Source organism: Musca domestica, unplaced genomic scaffold (genome assembly GCF_030504385.1).
Source record: "Musca domestica strain aabys unplaced genomic scaffold, Musca_domestica.polishedcontigs.V.1.1 13, whole genome shotgun sequence".
Taxonomy (NCBI): domain Eukaryota; kingdom Metazoa; phylum Arthropoda; class Insecta; order Diptera; family Muscidae; genus Musca; species Musca domestica.
In genome coordinates this window covers 3573903-3593295 of record NW_026712172.1, presented here as the reverse complement: position 1 = coordinate 3593295, position 19393 = coordinate 3573903, and the positions used below count along the sequence as shown (strand labels likewise).

The 19393-nt window shown below is 34.0% G+C and overlaps 1 protein-coding gene across 3 annotated transcripts in view; it reads left to right on the top strand.

Annotated features, from left to right (window-relative positions):
- The window catches only part of LOC101896714 (beta-parvin), a 39229-nt gene that overhangs the window by 8294 nt on the left and 11542 nt on the right, over positions 1-19393 (top strand). For 2 of the 3 annotated variants that reach the window (XM_059118511.1, XM_059118512.1), the window contains exon 2: positions 12083-12101. The exons of the other annotated variant lie outside the window; for it this stretch is intronic. In XM_059118511.1, the coding sequence (XP_058974494.1) occupies positions 12083-12101 (19 nt within the window). The remainder of the gene's footprint in view (positions 1-12082; positions 12102-19393) is intronic. 3 annotated transcript variants of the gene reach the window in all.

Sequence of the window (19393 nt, the reverse complement as noted above, 5' to 3'; positions counted from 1 at the left end):
TTCTCTGATATTGCAATATAATATTGACGGTCATTCATTATCAACTGTAGATTCATTTGTCGATCTAGGCCTCTTGATGGATCCAAAATTAAATTTTAATAGCCATGTAATAACAATGGTAAATAAAACAAATGGTGTTTTAGGTTTTGTTCAACGGTGGGCCAATGAAATTTCTGATCCATATATAACAAAACAGTTATTTACGTGTCTTGTTAGACCTATATTAGAATACGGTTCTGTTGTATGGGATCCTCAATATGCAATATACTCAGATAAAATAGAATCCGTGCAAAATCAATTTCTGCTATTTGCCTCACGAGGTTTACATTGGAATAGTGATTTTGTTTTGCCTTCTTATGCTAGCAGACTAAAATTAATTAGATTGCCTACACTTAAAATCAGACGTACTATGTTGAACTCCATGTTTGTACTAAAAATATTAAATGGTAACATACCTTCAGATTTCCTAATCTCATCTATTAGAAATAATGTTCCGTTTAGATCTAGTAGATACTACCAATTTTTATGTACCGATTTTCACCGCACGAATTATTCAATGGACGAACCTCTTAGTAAAATGTGTGTTGATTCTAATTCTGTGTACTGTAATGTAGATTTTGGTATGAGTTTAGATGTTATTAAATTTAGAATAATGTTATTTTTAAACAATTAAATACATGTTTTATTATTTGACAAACTAACTGATTAATTCGATTCTGTAGCTGGTTTTCAATTTCCTACTAAATTCCCATTATGATGCGGATCATGATGTATACGCGATCCCTTCGTAAAAGGGAGGTCGTCCCCTCGGTCGGCAGAGGTGGGAATGTGAGACGTGGGAACGTTCGATAAAACAAAGAAAAAAAATTGACGAGAAGTTTTTTAAAGAAGATCTACTTGACGAAAATGCAGAACGAAGCTTTTAACTCCTCAAAGAGTAATCTCCCTCAATTTTTGATTTTATATTATAACTGATATCATCAACCGTTATTTCTGATGCAAACCTGGCCGAAAACGTCATTTTCACGTCGATAGATACTGTTTTTGAACAGGTTGGGGTTTGCCAGTAGCAGTCTTGGCAGGAACGGAATATGTAGGAAGTGATAAATCCTTAATGTCATGAGTGGACCAACATTATTTCTTATTGTCAACTTTTGCATTAACTCGAGCACATTGTTCCAATTAAACCTTTCAATTTAAACCTTTTCAATTTGGGACCCATCCAAAGCCTCAGATCAGTAAAGGAATGTACTGTTGATAACACATATCCATTTAAACTATGATTTAATATATGGTAAGACTTAAAAAAACACATATGCTTACATTTTTTAAATTCAACCCCATGCCATTGGCCATCGCAATGTCAACAGTAACAACATCAGTAAGTCAACATTTATTAGACATTTATAAGTCATTAATAATTTAGAATACTCAATTGAATTTGGTAGATCATTTACAAATAATATAAATAGAACTGGGCCAATATGACTTCCTTGTGGAACGCCAGAAGGAACATCGATATATTTAGAATGACATCCTTCGCACAAAACTATCGGACTTTTTACTGCTTTTAAACTACGTAAACCTTTTGAAACTTCTTGAAACATAAAGTATGGCATGGTTACTTCATGAATTTCTGGTAATTTATATGGATAATTGCCATAAGAAGTTAGGCGCGAAAAACTTCGCTAACATTCAGCGTTTGTTTCAAAGTAATATCAATTTTCAAATTGTGTAGTTTTACATTCTCCCTTTTATCCTGTTTTTTTTTTTACATTAGATAATTATTTGTTGTAACATATCTTCTTGTTTTGTTTGCAATCTCAAAAAAGTTGCCAACATAAAAAAAAATAAATAAATAAAAAAATCCAGCTACAGATCTAATCTTGAAAAATAAAGTTGTAATTTGTATATATAAAAAAGAAATAGTTATAATTAAAATAAATAAAATGTCGTGCCCTTTTGAATTGTGTAATATTGTTGCTGAGGATGAATTGTGTGTTACCTGTTGGTTTTATCTTCATCAATGGCATGCAAAATGTGCTAGGATTAATACAAAAGTCGTAGACATAATTAGAAATAATGTTGGTGTTGTGTGCAATGTAGGAAACTCTCTGCAGACTTTTACAATTTTGTACAGGATTTGCAGTCGGAATTGACATCGATGAAAAAAGATTTTTCCTCACTATCACTCCGATTTGAGAAACTCTCTACATTTTTTAAGAAATATCAAGAATTAGATGAGTTTGTGTCGTCACCGTATGTTTCTGGCCAGAAACGCAAAAGGGCTACGAAAAAATGCACCAATTAAGGGAACGCCTAGTCGCAAAGCAATAGTTTCTGTGGAGAACACTGTTCCACAACCGGTTTCAGTTAATATCACTGATACAACTGAGACTAGACGTGAACAGTCGTATGCCCGCGTTGTTACAAACCCAGTTCCGGTAGTTAACAGCGGTATAAGAAAACCTCACAATCTACTCGTGACATACAGGAATTATCACTTCCTTCACTTATCACTAGTGATCGTCCCGAGACTGCTACTGGCAAAACTCAACCTGTCCAAAGATCATTGTTTATGGCTCCCGCCATGAAAATGATATTTGTAACAAGGTTTGCACTAGAAACAACGGCCGATGACATTAGCTATTATATAAAATCGAAAATTGAGGGAGATTACTTTTTGAGATGTTATAAGCTCCGATCTGCATTTTCTGAAAGTATATTCTTTCAAAATCGTTGTGCCTGAAAATATTTTTGTACAGTTGATTTTAAAAGAATTATGGCCTGCTAGGGCATTTATTAAAGAATTTCTGGAGAGATCCGATAATTTAGCTCATTTCCCTCTTAGTCCAGATTCGGTGCCAAAAAACTAAATGACTCATTTTCTATTTGCTATCAGAATGTAAGGGGGCTTTATACTAAATTAACCACTTTATATACTGATAGCATTGGTTTCAATTATAATGTATTGGTTTTCTCCGAAGCTTGGTTAAAAACATCTAAATTAAATAGTGAAATTTTATGTTCAAAATATCAAATATTTGAAAAGATCGTGTTTGTAAAAAGGTGGTGGCGTCCTTATTGCAGTTGATACCAAATATACCACTAATTATATTGATCTAAATGGTTTTCTTGATATAGAATTTGTTGGCGTTTCCATTGAATTGGGCAAATCTAAATTGTTTGTAACTTCCTCTTATATTCCACCTTCATCTTCACTTGACATTTATAATCAGCATTTATCAGCAATAAACGTAATCACTGCAAAAATGAAAGATTCCGATCGCATCCTGATCCTTGGTGATTTTAATATGTCTTCCATTAGGTGGCTTCCAATGCCAGTTTCTGAAGCTTTGATTCTGAAGATATATACCATCCAACTTTATATATCTCCATGACTCACAGTTATGTAATTGAAGAAAGTCAGTCTGACTCATTTAAAACTGTCCTTAATTACAAAAAAAAAAAAAAATAATTTTCGAAAACTTAAAACCCTCATTTCCTCCGTAAATTGGGCTTCTGTGTGCCTGTATAACAGCCATAAAGATCTAGAATATGTGATTGATAAATTTTATGATATTTTAAATAGATTTAAACTAGAATGTGTTCCAACCACCAGAGTTAAAAATTCAAATAAAGATCCATGAATAACCCCTGAGTTATCAAGTTTAAAAAATTCTAAAAATAAGCTTTTTCGTAAATATAAAAAATCAGGCTTGACAATAGACTATACTAATTACTCTGTTGCTAAATCTAAATATACTTTAGAGTCTCGTAGATTGTATAATCTTTACCTAGAAAAGATTAAAAATAATTTTAAATCCAATCCTAAATATTTTTATTATTTTGTTGATCTAAAACGAAAAGTTTCCTCAAATCCCTCAGTATTGAAATATAACAATAAAGAATTTGTCACAGGCACAGATATTGCTGAATGTTTTGCAGATCTTTTGCCACAAATTAAAGATTCGTATAGGTTATCACGGGCTGATAAAATTTGTATGCCTTTTCTACAACGTCAGGAGGTGTCCAATAGTCTTCGTAGTTTAAAATCTATTAAATGTGCAGGACCGGATGTCATACCTAATATAATTCTTAAATATTGTTCAGAAACATTAGCACTTCCTCTAACTATATTGTTTAATTATTCACTTAAATTTGGTCACTTTCTTACTTTCTGGAAAAAATCTTATACATTTACATAAGTCTGGTAGTCTTACTAATGTGTCAAATTATAGAAGAATTGCAAAATTACGTGTCATTCCAAAATTTTCCGAAAAATTAATTACTGCAGTAATTTCACTGAAAATTCAATCTATATTGAGTCCATATCAGCATGGTCTACTACGAAAACTAAAACAATTCTTATACAATTTACGCCAACAGTAATAAAAGGATTTGTTTAGCGTAAACAAACTGATACAATTTATACTGATTTTAGTAAAGCTTTTGATAGGGTTAACCATGAACTCCTAATATATAAATTAAATTATATAGGTTTCAACACAAACTTAGTCAGATAGATATCATCTTACTTACAAGATAGATCACAACTAGTTTTGTTTGAAGGGTATCTATCCAAAACGATTAACGTTCCACCGGGTGTTCTGCAAGGAAGTCACCTTGGACTGGTCCTCTTTCATTTGTTTATCAACAATTTACCTAATTCCATAAATTACTCGAAATTGTTAATTTACGCAGATGATGTCAAATTATTCATTTCCCATAATTGTGATAAACATGCTAGTTTACTTCAAAACGATTTAGATAGGCTTTTTCAATGGTGCAGGTTAAATTGTATGGAGTTAAATTTAAGCAAATGTAAGCCAATTGCTTCTCCAGATCTTCTTCTCTGATATTGCAATATAATCTAGGCCTCTTGATGGATCCAAAATTAAATTTTAATAGCCATGTAATAACAATGGTAAATAAAACAAATGGTGTTTTAGGTTTTGTTCAACGGTGGGACAATGAATTTTCTGATCCATATATAACAAAACAGTTATTTACGTGTCTTGTTAGACCTATATTAGAATACGGTTCTGTTGTATGGGATCCTCAATATGCAATATACTCAGATAAAATAGAATCCGTGCAAAATCAATTTCTGCTATTTGCCTTACGAGGTTTACATTGGAATAGTGATTTTGTTTTGCCTTCTTATGCTAGCAGACTAAAATTAATTAGATTGCCTACACATAAAATCAGACGTACTATGTTGAACTCCATGTTTGTACTAAAAATATTAAATGGTAACATACCTTCAGATTTCCTAATCTCATCTATTAGAAATAATATTCCGTTTATATCTAGTAGAAACTACCAATTTTTATATACCGATTTTCACCGCACGAATTATTCAATGGACGAACCTCTTAGTAAAATGTATGTTGATTCTAATTCTGTGTACTGTAATGTAGATTTTGGTATGAGTTTAGATGTTATTAAATTTAGAATAATGTTATTTTTAAACAATTAAAATACATGTTTTATTATTTGACAAACTAGCTGATTAATTAGATTCTGAATTTTCTACTAAATTCCCATTATGATGCGGATCATGATGTATACGCGATCCCTTCGTAAAGGGAGGTCGTCCCCTCGGTCGGCAGAGGTGGGAATGTGAGACGTGGGGAAAAATTGCCCTAGCAGGTCAGAAAGTCATACGAGAAGTTTTTTTAAAGAAGATCTACTTGACGAAAATGCAGAACGAAGCTTTTAACTCCTCAAAGAGTAATCTCCCTCAATTTTTGATTTTATATTATAACTGATATCATCAACCGTTATTTCTGATGCAAACCTGGCCGAAAACGTCATTTTCACGTCGATAGATACTGTTTTTGAACAGGTTGGGGTTTGCCAGTAGCAGTCTTGGCAGGAACGGAATATGTAGGAAGTGATAAATCCTTAATGTCATGAGTGGACCAACATTATTTCTTATTGTCAACTTTTGCATTAACTCGAGCACATTGTTCCAATTAAACCTTTCAATTTAAACCTTTTTACGCAAACAGCAGGAATTGCTTCTGTAGTTATTTGATTTTATCGGAATAAAGAGTATATTGAGGATCCCACACAGAGGAACCATATTCTAATACTAAGTCTAAGACACCGAATAATTTGGGACCCATCCAAAGCCTCAGATCAGTAAAGGAATGTACTGTTGATAACACATATCCATTTAAACTATGATTTAATATGTGGTAAGACTTAAAAAAACACATATCCTTACATTTTTTAAATTCAACCCCATGCCATTGGCCATCGCAATGTCAACAGTAACAACATCAGTAAGTCAACATTTATTAGACATTTATAAGTCATTATTAATTTAGAATACTCAATTGAATCTGGTAGATCATTTACAATAATATAAATAGAACTGGGCCAATATGACTTCCTTGTGGAACGCCAGAAGGAACATCGATATATTTAGAATGACATCCTTCGCACAAAACTATCGGACTTTTTACTGCTTTTAAACCACGTAAACCTTTTGAAACTTCTTGAAACATAAAGTATGGCATGGTTAATTCATGAATTTCTGGTAATTTATATGGATAATTGCCATAAGAATAGTTAGGCGCGAAAAACTTCGCTAACATTCAGCGATTTCAGTATCGGAAACATATTCATTATTATCGAATTTTAATATACAAGAACAAGAACAGGTTTTTCTTTTTTAATTAAATTTATAAAATCGTAAAAGGACTTTGTATAACGATTAGAATGTTTTCTTTTTCACTGTATTTAGATAATCTTTGTAGGATCTACGAGCTTCTATAGTATACCTTGATCTAGCAATTGAGTAATTAGTAATTAATTTTGTCATTCCGTTTGTAACTCCTCGAAATACTCATGTCAGACCCAACAAAGTATATATGAAGGGTTCACAGCTATACCGAACTAAGTCATAAAAACATAATTCGAAGATATTTAGAGGTAAAGTAAATGCACTGTCATTAATTTCTAGAAGGAATATTTCAGTCTACTAAAAGAAAATGTAAAAGTCTATATTCAAAATTAACTAATGATATAAATTTAAAAACAAAAATATATAAATATATTACTTAAAAAATATTTAAAAACAAAAAAATCTACTTTGGTTCATTATTATTCTGAATAAAATTTGAATGTTTCATATCTAAAGCGAACCAAGTCAACAAAATATAATAAAGTGTTCGCTATATGACTAAATATAGTTGATGTTCCGCTTGTAATAAGCAACTGATGTCGATAGCTTTGGAAAAGGCAATGCTTTTTTAAGGTCGAAAGTACAGATATAGTGTTCATCAGATGGTACTTCTGTATTCAGTGAGTCTCGAGCTAGCTGTGCTGCTTTTAAATGAAGTTCCTGTTGCCAAATTAAATTTGTAGTTTCTTCTCCATCGAATTTTATTCTTATGTCAAGTCCATCACAAATTCGACAGGTATCCTTATTCGGAGACTTAAAATGTAAATAGAATTTCGTGCTGAATACTTTATAATAAAAATACATTTTATTTTGCATAATCTGCAAGTTTCCAAAATGACTTCTCTGTCAGATTCATTCACCTGGCTGTTACATTTTATTTTGCATCCACAATCATAATTAGGTATAAACGTTTTTGCGGAAATCGTAAGACCCTTCTGATTTGTGTATGCTTTTCCACTGTTGCAGCGAAGCTTACGCACATTGTGCTTCCACTTTGCCGGGATTATTCATCTTTTCAAAACGATTATACTTTTAAAAATTATAAAAATAGCGAATATAGGGAGTTACCGTAATATGGGGTCTATACGAAAACGTGGACCTGCACAGGCAAGTTTTGTCATAGTCCATTACAATATTTAAATGGGAAACTGGAAAACATCCGTTAAATAATATCGCAAAAACATCAAATTTCTGAATACGAAATACGAAAGTCACCAAAATACCGATCATTTTCAATACCAAACGCCCTGTAGACCAAACACACATCTGAGTAAACTTTTATCAACCTACCTCAATTGGCTCGGAAGCTAGAGTGATTTCCACCGATTGATGGACATCGCAAAACCGACATTGAATTTTATGCTGATCAAGAATATATATACTTTGTAGAGTCTAAAATTTATATTTCGTGGTGTTACAAACGGAATGACAAACTCAATATGCCCTCCATACTATACCCTCCACGTACTATGGCTGAGGGTATACATACCTTTTAACTAGTTTTTATACCCTACACCACAAGGGTATTATGTCTTTGTGCATTTGTTTCTAACAGGTAAAAGGAAACGAAATAGACCCATAGCTCCTTTTGATGATCTGCATAGAATCACATTCTGAGTCGATTTATGCATGTGCGTCCGTCCGTCTGTCCATGTATTTTTGTAAACAAAGTACAGTTCGCATTTATTGCCCTATCCAGATGAAATTTTGCACAAATCATTTGTTTGGCCCAAGGACGAACCCTATTGAAATCGGTCAACATTTAGATATTGCTGCCATATATTTCTTCGTCCGATTTGCCTTTTATTGTGCACCAAACGTGTAATATCTGCCCGAATAGTATGGAATTTTGCACGTACGATTAGATTGGAAATAAGTATGCCAAATTTGATCGAAATCGGTTCAGATATTGCTATAGCTCCCATATATATTTTTAATCCGGTTTGTTATTTTTGTCCTCCGCAGCCGTAATATGCACTCTGTAACAACAATATTTGGGGAAATATATCAAATACAGCTCAGAAATATATTATTATATATGGATATAGCTCCCATATATACTTTTATCCGATTTCAAATTAATTGTGCAAATGGGCAATACAAGTCCGAATTTAAAAGATGCAAATGCTTCGGAATATTTAGTCCTTTGAACCTTAAATTTTAATTATAATCATAGCGTGTATGATTGAATTCTCACATCAAAAATTTTAATTGTTATGCGCAGCTCTACTAAATTAGCAAAGTGGTGTAAGGGTACTGGTTTTTTTAATATTGCTGAAAAATGAACGGCAATATGCACTTGCTCACTAATAGTACTGATTCAAAGTGAAACACATTGACTTGGTTCATTTTTGCTTTGAATAAAAACGAAAAGGACAGTCGTTGACTTAGGTTTTTTACCGTTATCTTTGGAACGAAGCACTTTTTGACATTGTGCTTTGCAGAGTAAATAGATTTGCCACATGCGGGGACATTGGCACTAGTTTCGGCATTTTTTATTTTTCATGACTTGGTTCGGTATAGCAGTGAGCCCTCCATATATTCTTGATCAGCGTAAAATTCTAAGACGATTTAGTCATGTCCGTCTGTCTGTTTGTTGTAATCCCGCTATCTTTCGAACAAAGGCTAAAATTTTGCACACATGTATATTTTTCCAGTAGGCAGGTTAAGTTCGTAAATGCGCCATGTAGGTCCACGTCTTCATATAGCCCCCATATAACTGTACCCCCCGATATTCGGTATTTTGATGATTTTAGCGACATTATTTAACGGAATCGTTCCAAATTTGGTATTTGAAATTTGTAATAGATACTGCAGCATAAAACAGAAAATGGGCCATGTAGGTCCACGTCTTCGTATAGCCCCCATATACCGTACCCCCCGATATTCGGTATTTTGATGATTTTAGCGACATTATTTACCGGAATTATTTCAAATTTCGCATGTAAAGTTCGTAATGGATAGTTTAGCCCATGCCAGAAAATTGTCTGTGCAGGTCCACGTCTTCGTATAGCCCCCATATAACGGTACCCCCTATATTCGGTATTTTGACGATTTTAGCTACATCATAAACAGATTTTTCTTCAAGTTTCGCATTTAAATATTGTAATAACTTATGACAAAAGTTGCCTATGCAGGTCCACGTCGTCGTACAGGCATTCGGTATTTTTAAGATTTTAACAGAATTTTTCACGGATTTTATTTATTTATTTATTTTTTTTTTTTTGGAATTGCACAAATTTGTACCAAATGGTGGAGGGTATTAAAAGTTCGGCCCGCCCGAACTTACAGCTTTTTTACTTGTTAAATTGTATGATGGTCAAATAAATGAATAAAAAGGAATAATTTTAACTTTTAATTTGTACATTATTTGCAATAAGTTAATATAGCATTTTCAGATTAAACCATTTGCAATAGAAATGAAACTTTTTGCAGCGGAAACGAAACCTTTTGCAGTGGAAATGAAACCTTTTTCTGTGGAAATGAAACCTTTTACAGCGGAAATTAACCCTTTTGCAACCGAAGTGAAACTTTTTGCAAATCAAATGAAACTTTTAGATTTATAGAAGGAAAAATAACAAAACATTTTTATTTTTAGTAGGTTTAAAATTAAGTCAATTAATTATAACTAATATATAGTTAAAAAAATTGTTATTGATTATTAATATCTACATTTTTATATTATTTCTTAAATTTTCAATTATTGTAATAAATCAAACAAATTTTGGCCTTTATAGGTATGGGTAGGACTGAAATGCGAAATTAAGTTTTAATACAATGTTTTATTGTTATAGTATACTATTCTTACCTAATAAAGGATTCCCGCTTCGCAGTTTTATTGATTATGAAGATAGAGCTATCTTGCTATTTGGGCTATTGAATGATTCGCTCTATCGCTTACACAATGTAATGCCTTATTGAAACATCCCGGAATCATGGATAAGGTTATTAAAAGGTATCTAATTCGGGTCTTTTGGAGAAAAGACCTTGAAAAACATTTTTTAAACTTTCTGCATCTACACTTTTGTTTTATGGGAGCTGAATATTTAAGAAATAATACTATAAAACATAGATATTAATTATCAATAAAAATTCCTCTTTAATTATATATTAGTTATAATTAGATGACTTAATTTTGAACCTACTAAAAATAAAAATGTTTTGTTATGTTTCTTTCTATAAATCTAAAATTTTCATTTGATTTGCAAAAATTTTCATTTCGGTTGCAAAAAGTTTCATTTCCACTGCAAAATGTTTAATTTCCGCTGCAAAAGGTTTCATTTCCACGGCAAAAGGTTTCATTTCCACTGCAAAGGGTTTCATTTCATTTATTTCATACAATTCAATATAAATAAGCCAATATGGCCAAAATCTTATATTAACATACAACAGTATAAAAACAGCCTATAACAATATTAATCTAAAAAAAACTGAATAAATAACAAAAATAATCAACGAATAGTAATATATATACAAAAAAATAATAATAATAATTTAAATTTAGTAGTAATTAGACCCTCAACTAAGCTGAACAACAGTTAAGCTAGGTAGAGAGAAAAAAGGCAAGAGACATCAATACACTTAAGCGCTAATCATCACTCGTTTCCAACCGAGCGAATGTAGCTACTACAAGTATAGCAAAAAAATCCTTAAAAAGAGAAAAAACTATAAAATTATGTACTACATGGAAAATAAACAACCATAAAAATTTCCGCTGCAAAAAGTTTCATTTCAATTGCAAAAGGTTTCATTTAATCTGAAAATGCTATATATAGGAAAACGCAAGGACCATTAGGTCGTGTAAAGGGCGAATTGCCTAAAAATCAGCTGTTTTACTTCTTCGAACTCGCCTCTGTTTATCTTTTTTGTGGCGAATTTGTAAACATCTAAGGGAAAAACAAAGCAATACATATGAAACAAAGCACAAGAGCATAGTAAAAAAATTAAGCAAATTGTTTAAAATAAAACGTTTCGATGAACATATTTTTGACAATGTGTGCTACATTTTGCCCTTGCGTCTTCGTACTTTGGAATGGAGAAAAAATCACATGTGCAGTCAAGCAGCCAGAACAGAATTAGGTGTGTCTGTATACCTATGTAACAAATTTCTTGTTGCAATCATTTGCTATTTTTCTTCTTCCGGTGATTTATATTTGGAGAAGCACATATAAAACATATATTTGATAATCGGCTGACTTCTTCGGAAAGGAACGAAGGCGTTTTATGTTGATTTAGTACGATATTGACCCGATGATCCTTTATTCTTTTCCGAAGAAGCCAACCGATGACTTTAGCCAGTCAAAGAAGCATTTTATATATTCCCACCTTAATTGTTTAGTTTTACGTCTCATTTTACATTTTGTGTGTACTTCATTTTTTTTCTAGCAAAAGATAACAAAACTCGGTAAGTAAGAAACTGCTGGACAATTACTGCAGGAAAATAACCAGACAGGCCCATTCTATGATGACAGCTTGTCTTTTTTCAGCGAATTCCAAATATGAACAAATGTATTTTGACAGAACGGGTGAAATCTGCTGGGCTAATCGGAAGACCTATTTAATAGGCCTTTTGGAAACGTTTGCAATGAGTATTGTACCCTTTCGTTTCCAATGTTGCGTCATCCAGCATAGTACACTTCAGTTCTGTTTTTGTTTCCACTCATCATCTACAAAAACAGTACAAAATAAGAAACATGTTACTTATCTTAATATCGGCGTTGTTTCGTTTCGTACTTCGAAAGGTACAGAACGGAACGATGGCAAACATTTCCAATAGTTTATTTTCGTTCGCTGGTCATTTGTGTAATGGTGTTCCCTGCGGGAAAATAAATTGGTTTAAAACTAACTTAAAATTAGTTAAAAAACTAGTTATTTTTTGATTAATTTCCTTTACGCCAACTAAACATTTTAACATGGGGATGAGCTAGATATTGGACAATTGTCCATTCCTGCATTACTTTGAAACTAAATATAAACTAGTTACTTTTGAACTAAATATAATCGAGTTACATTTGCTGAAGAAGCTCTTCGCTCTTCAAACGTAAATTTGAAGTTCTTAGCTTGCTTACGAAAATGCAACTTAGAACTTTTTACGGCGGCCTCCCATAGACCACCCAAATGGAGGGCGCCAGTGGGAATAAATTGCCATGAAAGTTCCTGATACTGCAGTGGGGAACACAAGTTAGTACAACTTTCACGGAGAACTATTTTAAAATTATTTTCGATTTCCCTTGAAGCTCTAGCGAAGTTGGTGCCATTATCAGAAAAAATGGTTTTTGGACAACCACGTCTGGAGATAAAGCGATGAAACGCTGCTAAAAATGTTGTCGTAGACAAATCAGAAGTAGCAGACAAAAACACAGACGTAGCCTTCAGTGATTTTAGCAAAACTTCCTGTAAATGACTTAAGATCAAAGAGACCTGCAAAATCAACTCCGGTAGTGGTGAATGGTCTAGATAATATCGTTCTCTCCGGAGAAGAGCAGCCATTATCTGAGAGCAAGACCGTTTTTTGTCCAAAAAACATGTTTTACATTTAGTAATGGTGGTTTAAATAAGTGATGTGACTCGTGGGACCCAATATTCAATTCTAATAATGCGTAACATCAGTTGATTTCCACCGTGGATGCAAAGAACATGTATGAATTGAAGTAGTAAGTGCGTGAAACGACTTTGGCGAGGCAGAATAATGGGATTCCGTTCTGTGTAAGACAGAGTAGGTGATTGCGACAAGCGTTCATTAAGCCTAATTACCCCGAATTCATCCAGAAATGGATTTAAGGGTAATAGAGAACTCTTTCTCATTGTAAATGTATCGTCCTCTATGGGCAGGATGAGTCCGGTGGAAAAATCTAAAAACATAGGAGAGGACTCGAAGAGCCTTATCTAACGAAGAGAAATCTTCTAAGGGGTCGCAATAATTATTAAATAAAGAGGCATGAGTCTTGACAGCAGGCATTTCAATTTCGGTGACAAGCAGAGGAAAATTGCATAAATTGCAATGAGAACTATTTTGGCGTAGCCAATGTGGTCCTTGCCACCAAAGATTAGAGGAGGCGAGCTCGGAAGGCAAAATCCCCCGGCTACCTAAATCAGCGGGATTATCTTCAGAGTGCACGTGATGCCAATTTCCTATGTCTGTTATCTCCTGAATTTTGCTAACACGGTTGGCAACAAATGTCGTCCACGTAGATGGACTTTTGTTGAGCCAGGAGAGGACGATCGTAGAATCAGTCAGTGGCGTATAATGAACCCACCGGGGAACTTGAATGGAATTCACATCCTGGTAGCAATCCACAAAATTTTGCCAATCACGTTCTGTCGTGGACAGAAGTGCATCATCCCAACCGATTTTATCTGTCCAGATTTTCTGCATAACTATTTTAGCTATCACAATTACGGCCTAACCAACCTAAAGGATGGAACAGTTTGGCAATAGTGGACAAAGTTTCTCGTTTTGTATAGTGGGCTTTTGTGGGGAGAGCATTCACACTAAAGTAAAACAAATCAAGCTGAGCATTCCAACGTATACCTAACGGCTTGGAACTGCTAGCTTCCACAAAGGAAAGAACTTTGGCGTCTATTAAATCTTCGTAGGAAGATTTTGCAAAATATCACGGTCATTTGCTGTCCACTTCCTCAATTCAAATTTAGCGGACGAAAGAGCAGATCTTAATCGATCGCGAGAATTTAAAGATGTACGCAAGTCATGATATCCTATTAGCACGTCGTCGACGTACATGCACCTACGTAGTATGTGTGCAGCGATTTTTGATTATACATACATACAAGAAGTTTTTATAGAGGATATTTATACATTTCTGTATAAGTAAGTGATATCACGTTTTGTTAATGGCCATGGAAAACTGAAAAGCATTTACGATCCTTATTGAGGCATAAATGTACTTTACATTTTTCACAATAAATATAAGATAAGCTTGAACATCCAGCTAGCTAAAAAGCTGCGTTAGGCTGTATTTTCTTAGCTTCTATTTCTTGAGACACGCGAGTCGATGGACGTCCAAGGGGTTTCACTGTTTGGCCGATTCTACATAAACTTACCCCGATTTCAATGCGGAAATCCGCTAAAGATAAAGTTTTATTCTCATTTCGCTCTTTTGAAATGCGTTTATACAGTATCCACGAGTTGACTGTTGTAATATGCAGTAAATGGTAAAATATTCGTATATACCATTTCTTGGATCGGAGTTTAATTTTATGGCGCCCAATAAGGCTATCAAGTAGGTCAACACCACACATGTGTATGTTATAAATCTTTACTATATTTGGGCACTCCACTTCAATCACTCGTTTATTCTTCCTGTCATATCTTCTAGCAGAATGAACTGGCAACTTTCCAGAACAGGTCGAAAGAAAATGAACTAATTTCATATCTTTCCGAACTTACATTTACTCCTTCTACGGTACATGCAAACTCATGACAATTTCCGCTGGGTTGGAATTTCATGGACCGCTCTGTTGGTAGCTTACACGATGGAAGTATATTTCGCCGTACAGTACCAATGCTTAGTATGCCGATTTTATGTAATTCCACAGCTAATGGCAAAGTCGTGTAATAATTGTCGAAGTAAACACGGTAATTCATATTTCTTGGAACATCGCGTAAAAGTCGAATGACAACATTTGCAGCAGACCCTAAATTGTTTTCTGAAGTCAACCTTACTTCATTCTCTTGGCCAGTAAAAATTTCAAATTTATATGTAAAGCCTGAGACACCACTTAAAACGAAGAGCTTATATCCCCACTTATGGGGTTTCATTGGCATGTATTGCTTCAAGTAACTTTTAGCTTTTGTTGAACGTAATTGTTCGTCTACAGAAAGGTTTTATTCCATTGCTACCGTCGCAAATCCTTCCAATAGAGCGTGAACAACAGAACGTATTTTTGTGGTTTTGTCATTTTGTGGTACATTTTCAAAATTTCGATTGAAATGAAGAATTCTTCTTTTGTAATTTAATTACCAACCTCCAGTGACCAGTATCTGCGCAAATTTGTCACATGGTGCATTGATGTCATTGTACAAATTCCAATGTATGCTTGCAAGTCTTTTTCATTTATCTTTGTTGGATTGTCAATATTGAGTTCAGCAGAATAGTAATTCGATTCTTCAACAATTTTGACATAAGCTCATTGTTGAAGAAATATTTAAAAATTTGCAACGGAGTACTTAGCGAAATTATTTCTGCGGAGAGCGTTTCACTACCCTTGAACTGTACAGTTTCTGGTGATAGCTGAAGATTTTGATTTTTCCACAAAATGTTGCTACATTTACATTTCAAGTCTTCAATTTCTTTTTTGGAGTTTGCAGCGAATTGACCAATGGTTTCATTTTCGTTCAAATACGTTATTGGTAAATCATTTATAACGAAATCGTCTATATCATCGCCTGGTTCTGTATTATCCCCGGGTAACTCGGTGTGTGATCCGCTTATTGTAGGATTAAAGTTTTCTAAAAATTCTTCCTCATCACTACTATTATCATCTAATCTAAATCATCTTCGCTCTCGGAAAATTGATTAACCAAATTAGTTATCATTTCGTCATTTAAATATTTAGATTTAATTGACATGGTTTATAGCTAAAAACAATTTTTTAAACTTGTTTTACTGTGAAATTGCATATACATATGTGGTTGTATCATATATGCTACAACCATTATTTTATTGCTAAACGCATAATGTATCATATATGGCGCAACCGAAATAAAAAAAATTAAAATTTCCCAAATTCTCAAACTTAATAATGGAAAATACTAAACTACAAATAAGATATATAAACTAAATCTCTGATTTCAGAAGTACCTACATTAAAACGTACGATTTATATCAGCTTCCAAATTACACGTGCTTTTTCAACGAATGTCACAAAACAACTGTTATTTCAGAATAAATATTATCGCATAAGCTTTCAATTCTTCTTTGATCTTATTCATTGCTATGTCGTCTCACTTATTATGGCGACTTTTACCACTTTTTTGGAGATAACATATGAAAAAAATGAAAAAAAAAACGTGGTTGTCTCATATATGATACAAATTGCATAGCAGGGTTAAGACTTTTCCCGTTGGAAGTTTTTTTCGAGGCATTGAAAACCACTCGAAGCTTGGTAGACTGCTTTTCGGAATTTATTACTGGAAGGTGGGGAGGTAACAAACCGTAGAGTTTGTTGACGCGGCAAGTACTGGCCTCATATGGTCCAAATCTAAATACTTATTGACCACTCGGTCGTAGACTGCCTTGATTTGTGGCTTTCGAAGAAGGGATGCCTCATTCCGAAGAAATTGTCGTAAGCAATTATTTCGGGAAAATGCTATGTCTGCCTGTCCAACTAACTCTGTCTTGAGAGGAAGGCTGACCACGTACCTGCCCTCTGAATCCCGACATGTGGTACGTTTATAACTAAGATGCACAAAATATTACGTTTTCGTCGATGTAGCGTTCGTGTGTATTTTTATTCTCTCGCTTTCAGTCGTTGATGAGACTTCAACGGATACACACATGCCTGGGTGGTGCACGCATTGCTTTGCCGTGAACACTTAGAGAAAACAAATGACAGATTTAATGAGACTGGATGCGTAGGGAAATATGAATATGTTGAGTTCTTATTTTATGCTTTTTAATGCTTTTGGAAATGTACAGTGCCTTTTATTGTCATCGGAAAACATCCTGTTTTAAGTCAAACTGTATATAACATTATTACGTATATTTTTTAAACCCCTTGAACCCTAATCAACTGAAATTTACTTCTTTTTGAAACAAATCTACATTTTCACACATTATTCTTCAATGTAAAATAAACATATTCAAACATTTCTTGAAGCAATAAATTACAAAAGAAGTTATTTCATACAAATTCAATATATTTTTAGCTTAATTAATATTTTAATTGGAAAACCTCCATACTTATATTTTCCTAAATAATTCGAATTAGAAACCCAATTACATATATACGATTTTCATTTTATTTTCATAAAGCAAGCATCGACCGCTTGCTGTAATCAAAAATTTCTTTACGTGCAATTTTGTTTTCTCTCACACATACAAGCGCAATGTTCATTTTGTGCATCTATGGTTTATAATTTGCCTTAAAAAACCGGTCGGAGGGCGACAAAATTGGAAGTTTAAGAACTTCCTCCAGTTCCCAAAAACGAAGAAGGACCTTGTCAAGGTTTTCTTCGTCAGATATACTGACATTAACGGAGAAGACTGATAGATGTTGAGGGTGAATAGAACCAGTAATGATCCAACCAAAGACCGTATTTTGTGCTAATAGGGAGCCTAATATATTATTGCGAATTCCCTGTAGCAGAATCTTCAAATAAAGATCTGCTCCCAGCAGAAGGTCAACTGGGTGACTGTTAAACAAATTTGGATCAGCCAAACGTAGATTTGGCAAACGAGAAACGAATTCGCTATTGACAGAAAAGGAAGGCAGATTGCCAGAGATGGAAGGTAAAATCAGGGCAGAAAGTCCATTGAAAGCAAAGCATCCAATGGAGAAGTTATACAAATTGAACACAACTTGCTCGACGTATTCGAAACTGTCTGATTAATACTAGAAATGATAGCAACAGTTGTAGTGGAGGCGATGCCTAGTATGTGCTGTAAGCGATCTGTAATAAAAGAAGCTACTGAAGCAGGGTCAATTAATGGTCTGGCAGGATACGTGGTACCCAGGTGAACGATGTTCACCATTGCCGTGCCTAATAGGACATTTCGACTTTGAGCGGTATGAAATACCTGCCTATTAGAAGAGCTGGAATCTAGACCTGACGAAATGGAGGCTTGATTGGACAAAGCTACGTTCCTGACTTCAGAAGTTTCTGCAGTCGAAGACGTGGAATTATCTCTATGTAATAGAGTGTGATGTCTTTTACTACATTTACTACAATAGTATGGACTACTGCAGTGATAGACTAAATGTTGAGGAGACAGACAATTTAAAAAACAATTCTGTCACCTAATGGTGTTAATTCTTTCAGGAACTGAAAGTTTTAGAAATTGTTGGCATGCTCTGATATGATGCATTTGTCGTGGACATAGAATGCATGTTTTATTGGAGGGTGCTCGCGATGGCCTACATAACGAAGGTGAATTACAAGGCGTAAAAGTAGGGGATCGGTTCGTGTCAGCGTTCTTGAAATGTGAACGAACTTTTTTACTACTTTGAGGTTTGACGAGGTCAAATAACAACAATAAGACAGGTCAAATAAAAGCTTAAGTTGGTGGTTCACCAAAATACGTGGATTGTCATACGTTTGTTTTAGAGTTTTCCATGCAAGACTAAAGTTTTTCTGGGTAAGTGAAAACTTATCCAGGATGTCATGGGCGTCGCCACTGGTCTTATTGTTTAAATGACATAGACGTTCAATGTCACTAATGCCAGTATAATATACACTGCCGAGAATAAGTTTATAATTGCAGGCCAAGATAGAAAGTCGCCATTAAATATTTCTATGTCACAAGGCGGTGAATTCAACCTATGACTAGAATTATAACCACCACAGGATATGAGTGATGAGTTATAAGATATTGGCGAATGAGGTAGAGCCTTCAAAATCGAAGCTCTATCCTCGGAAAGAGGATTAGGCTGATTGACTGTATTAATCTCGGAACGACATATAGACCTATTACCTACGCTAACCTGAGGAGACGATGTAACAATTGATGACTTAGG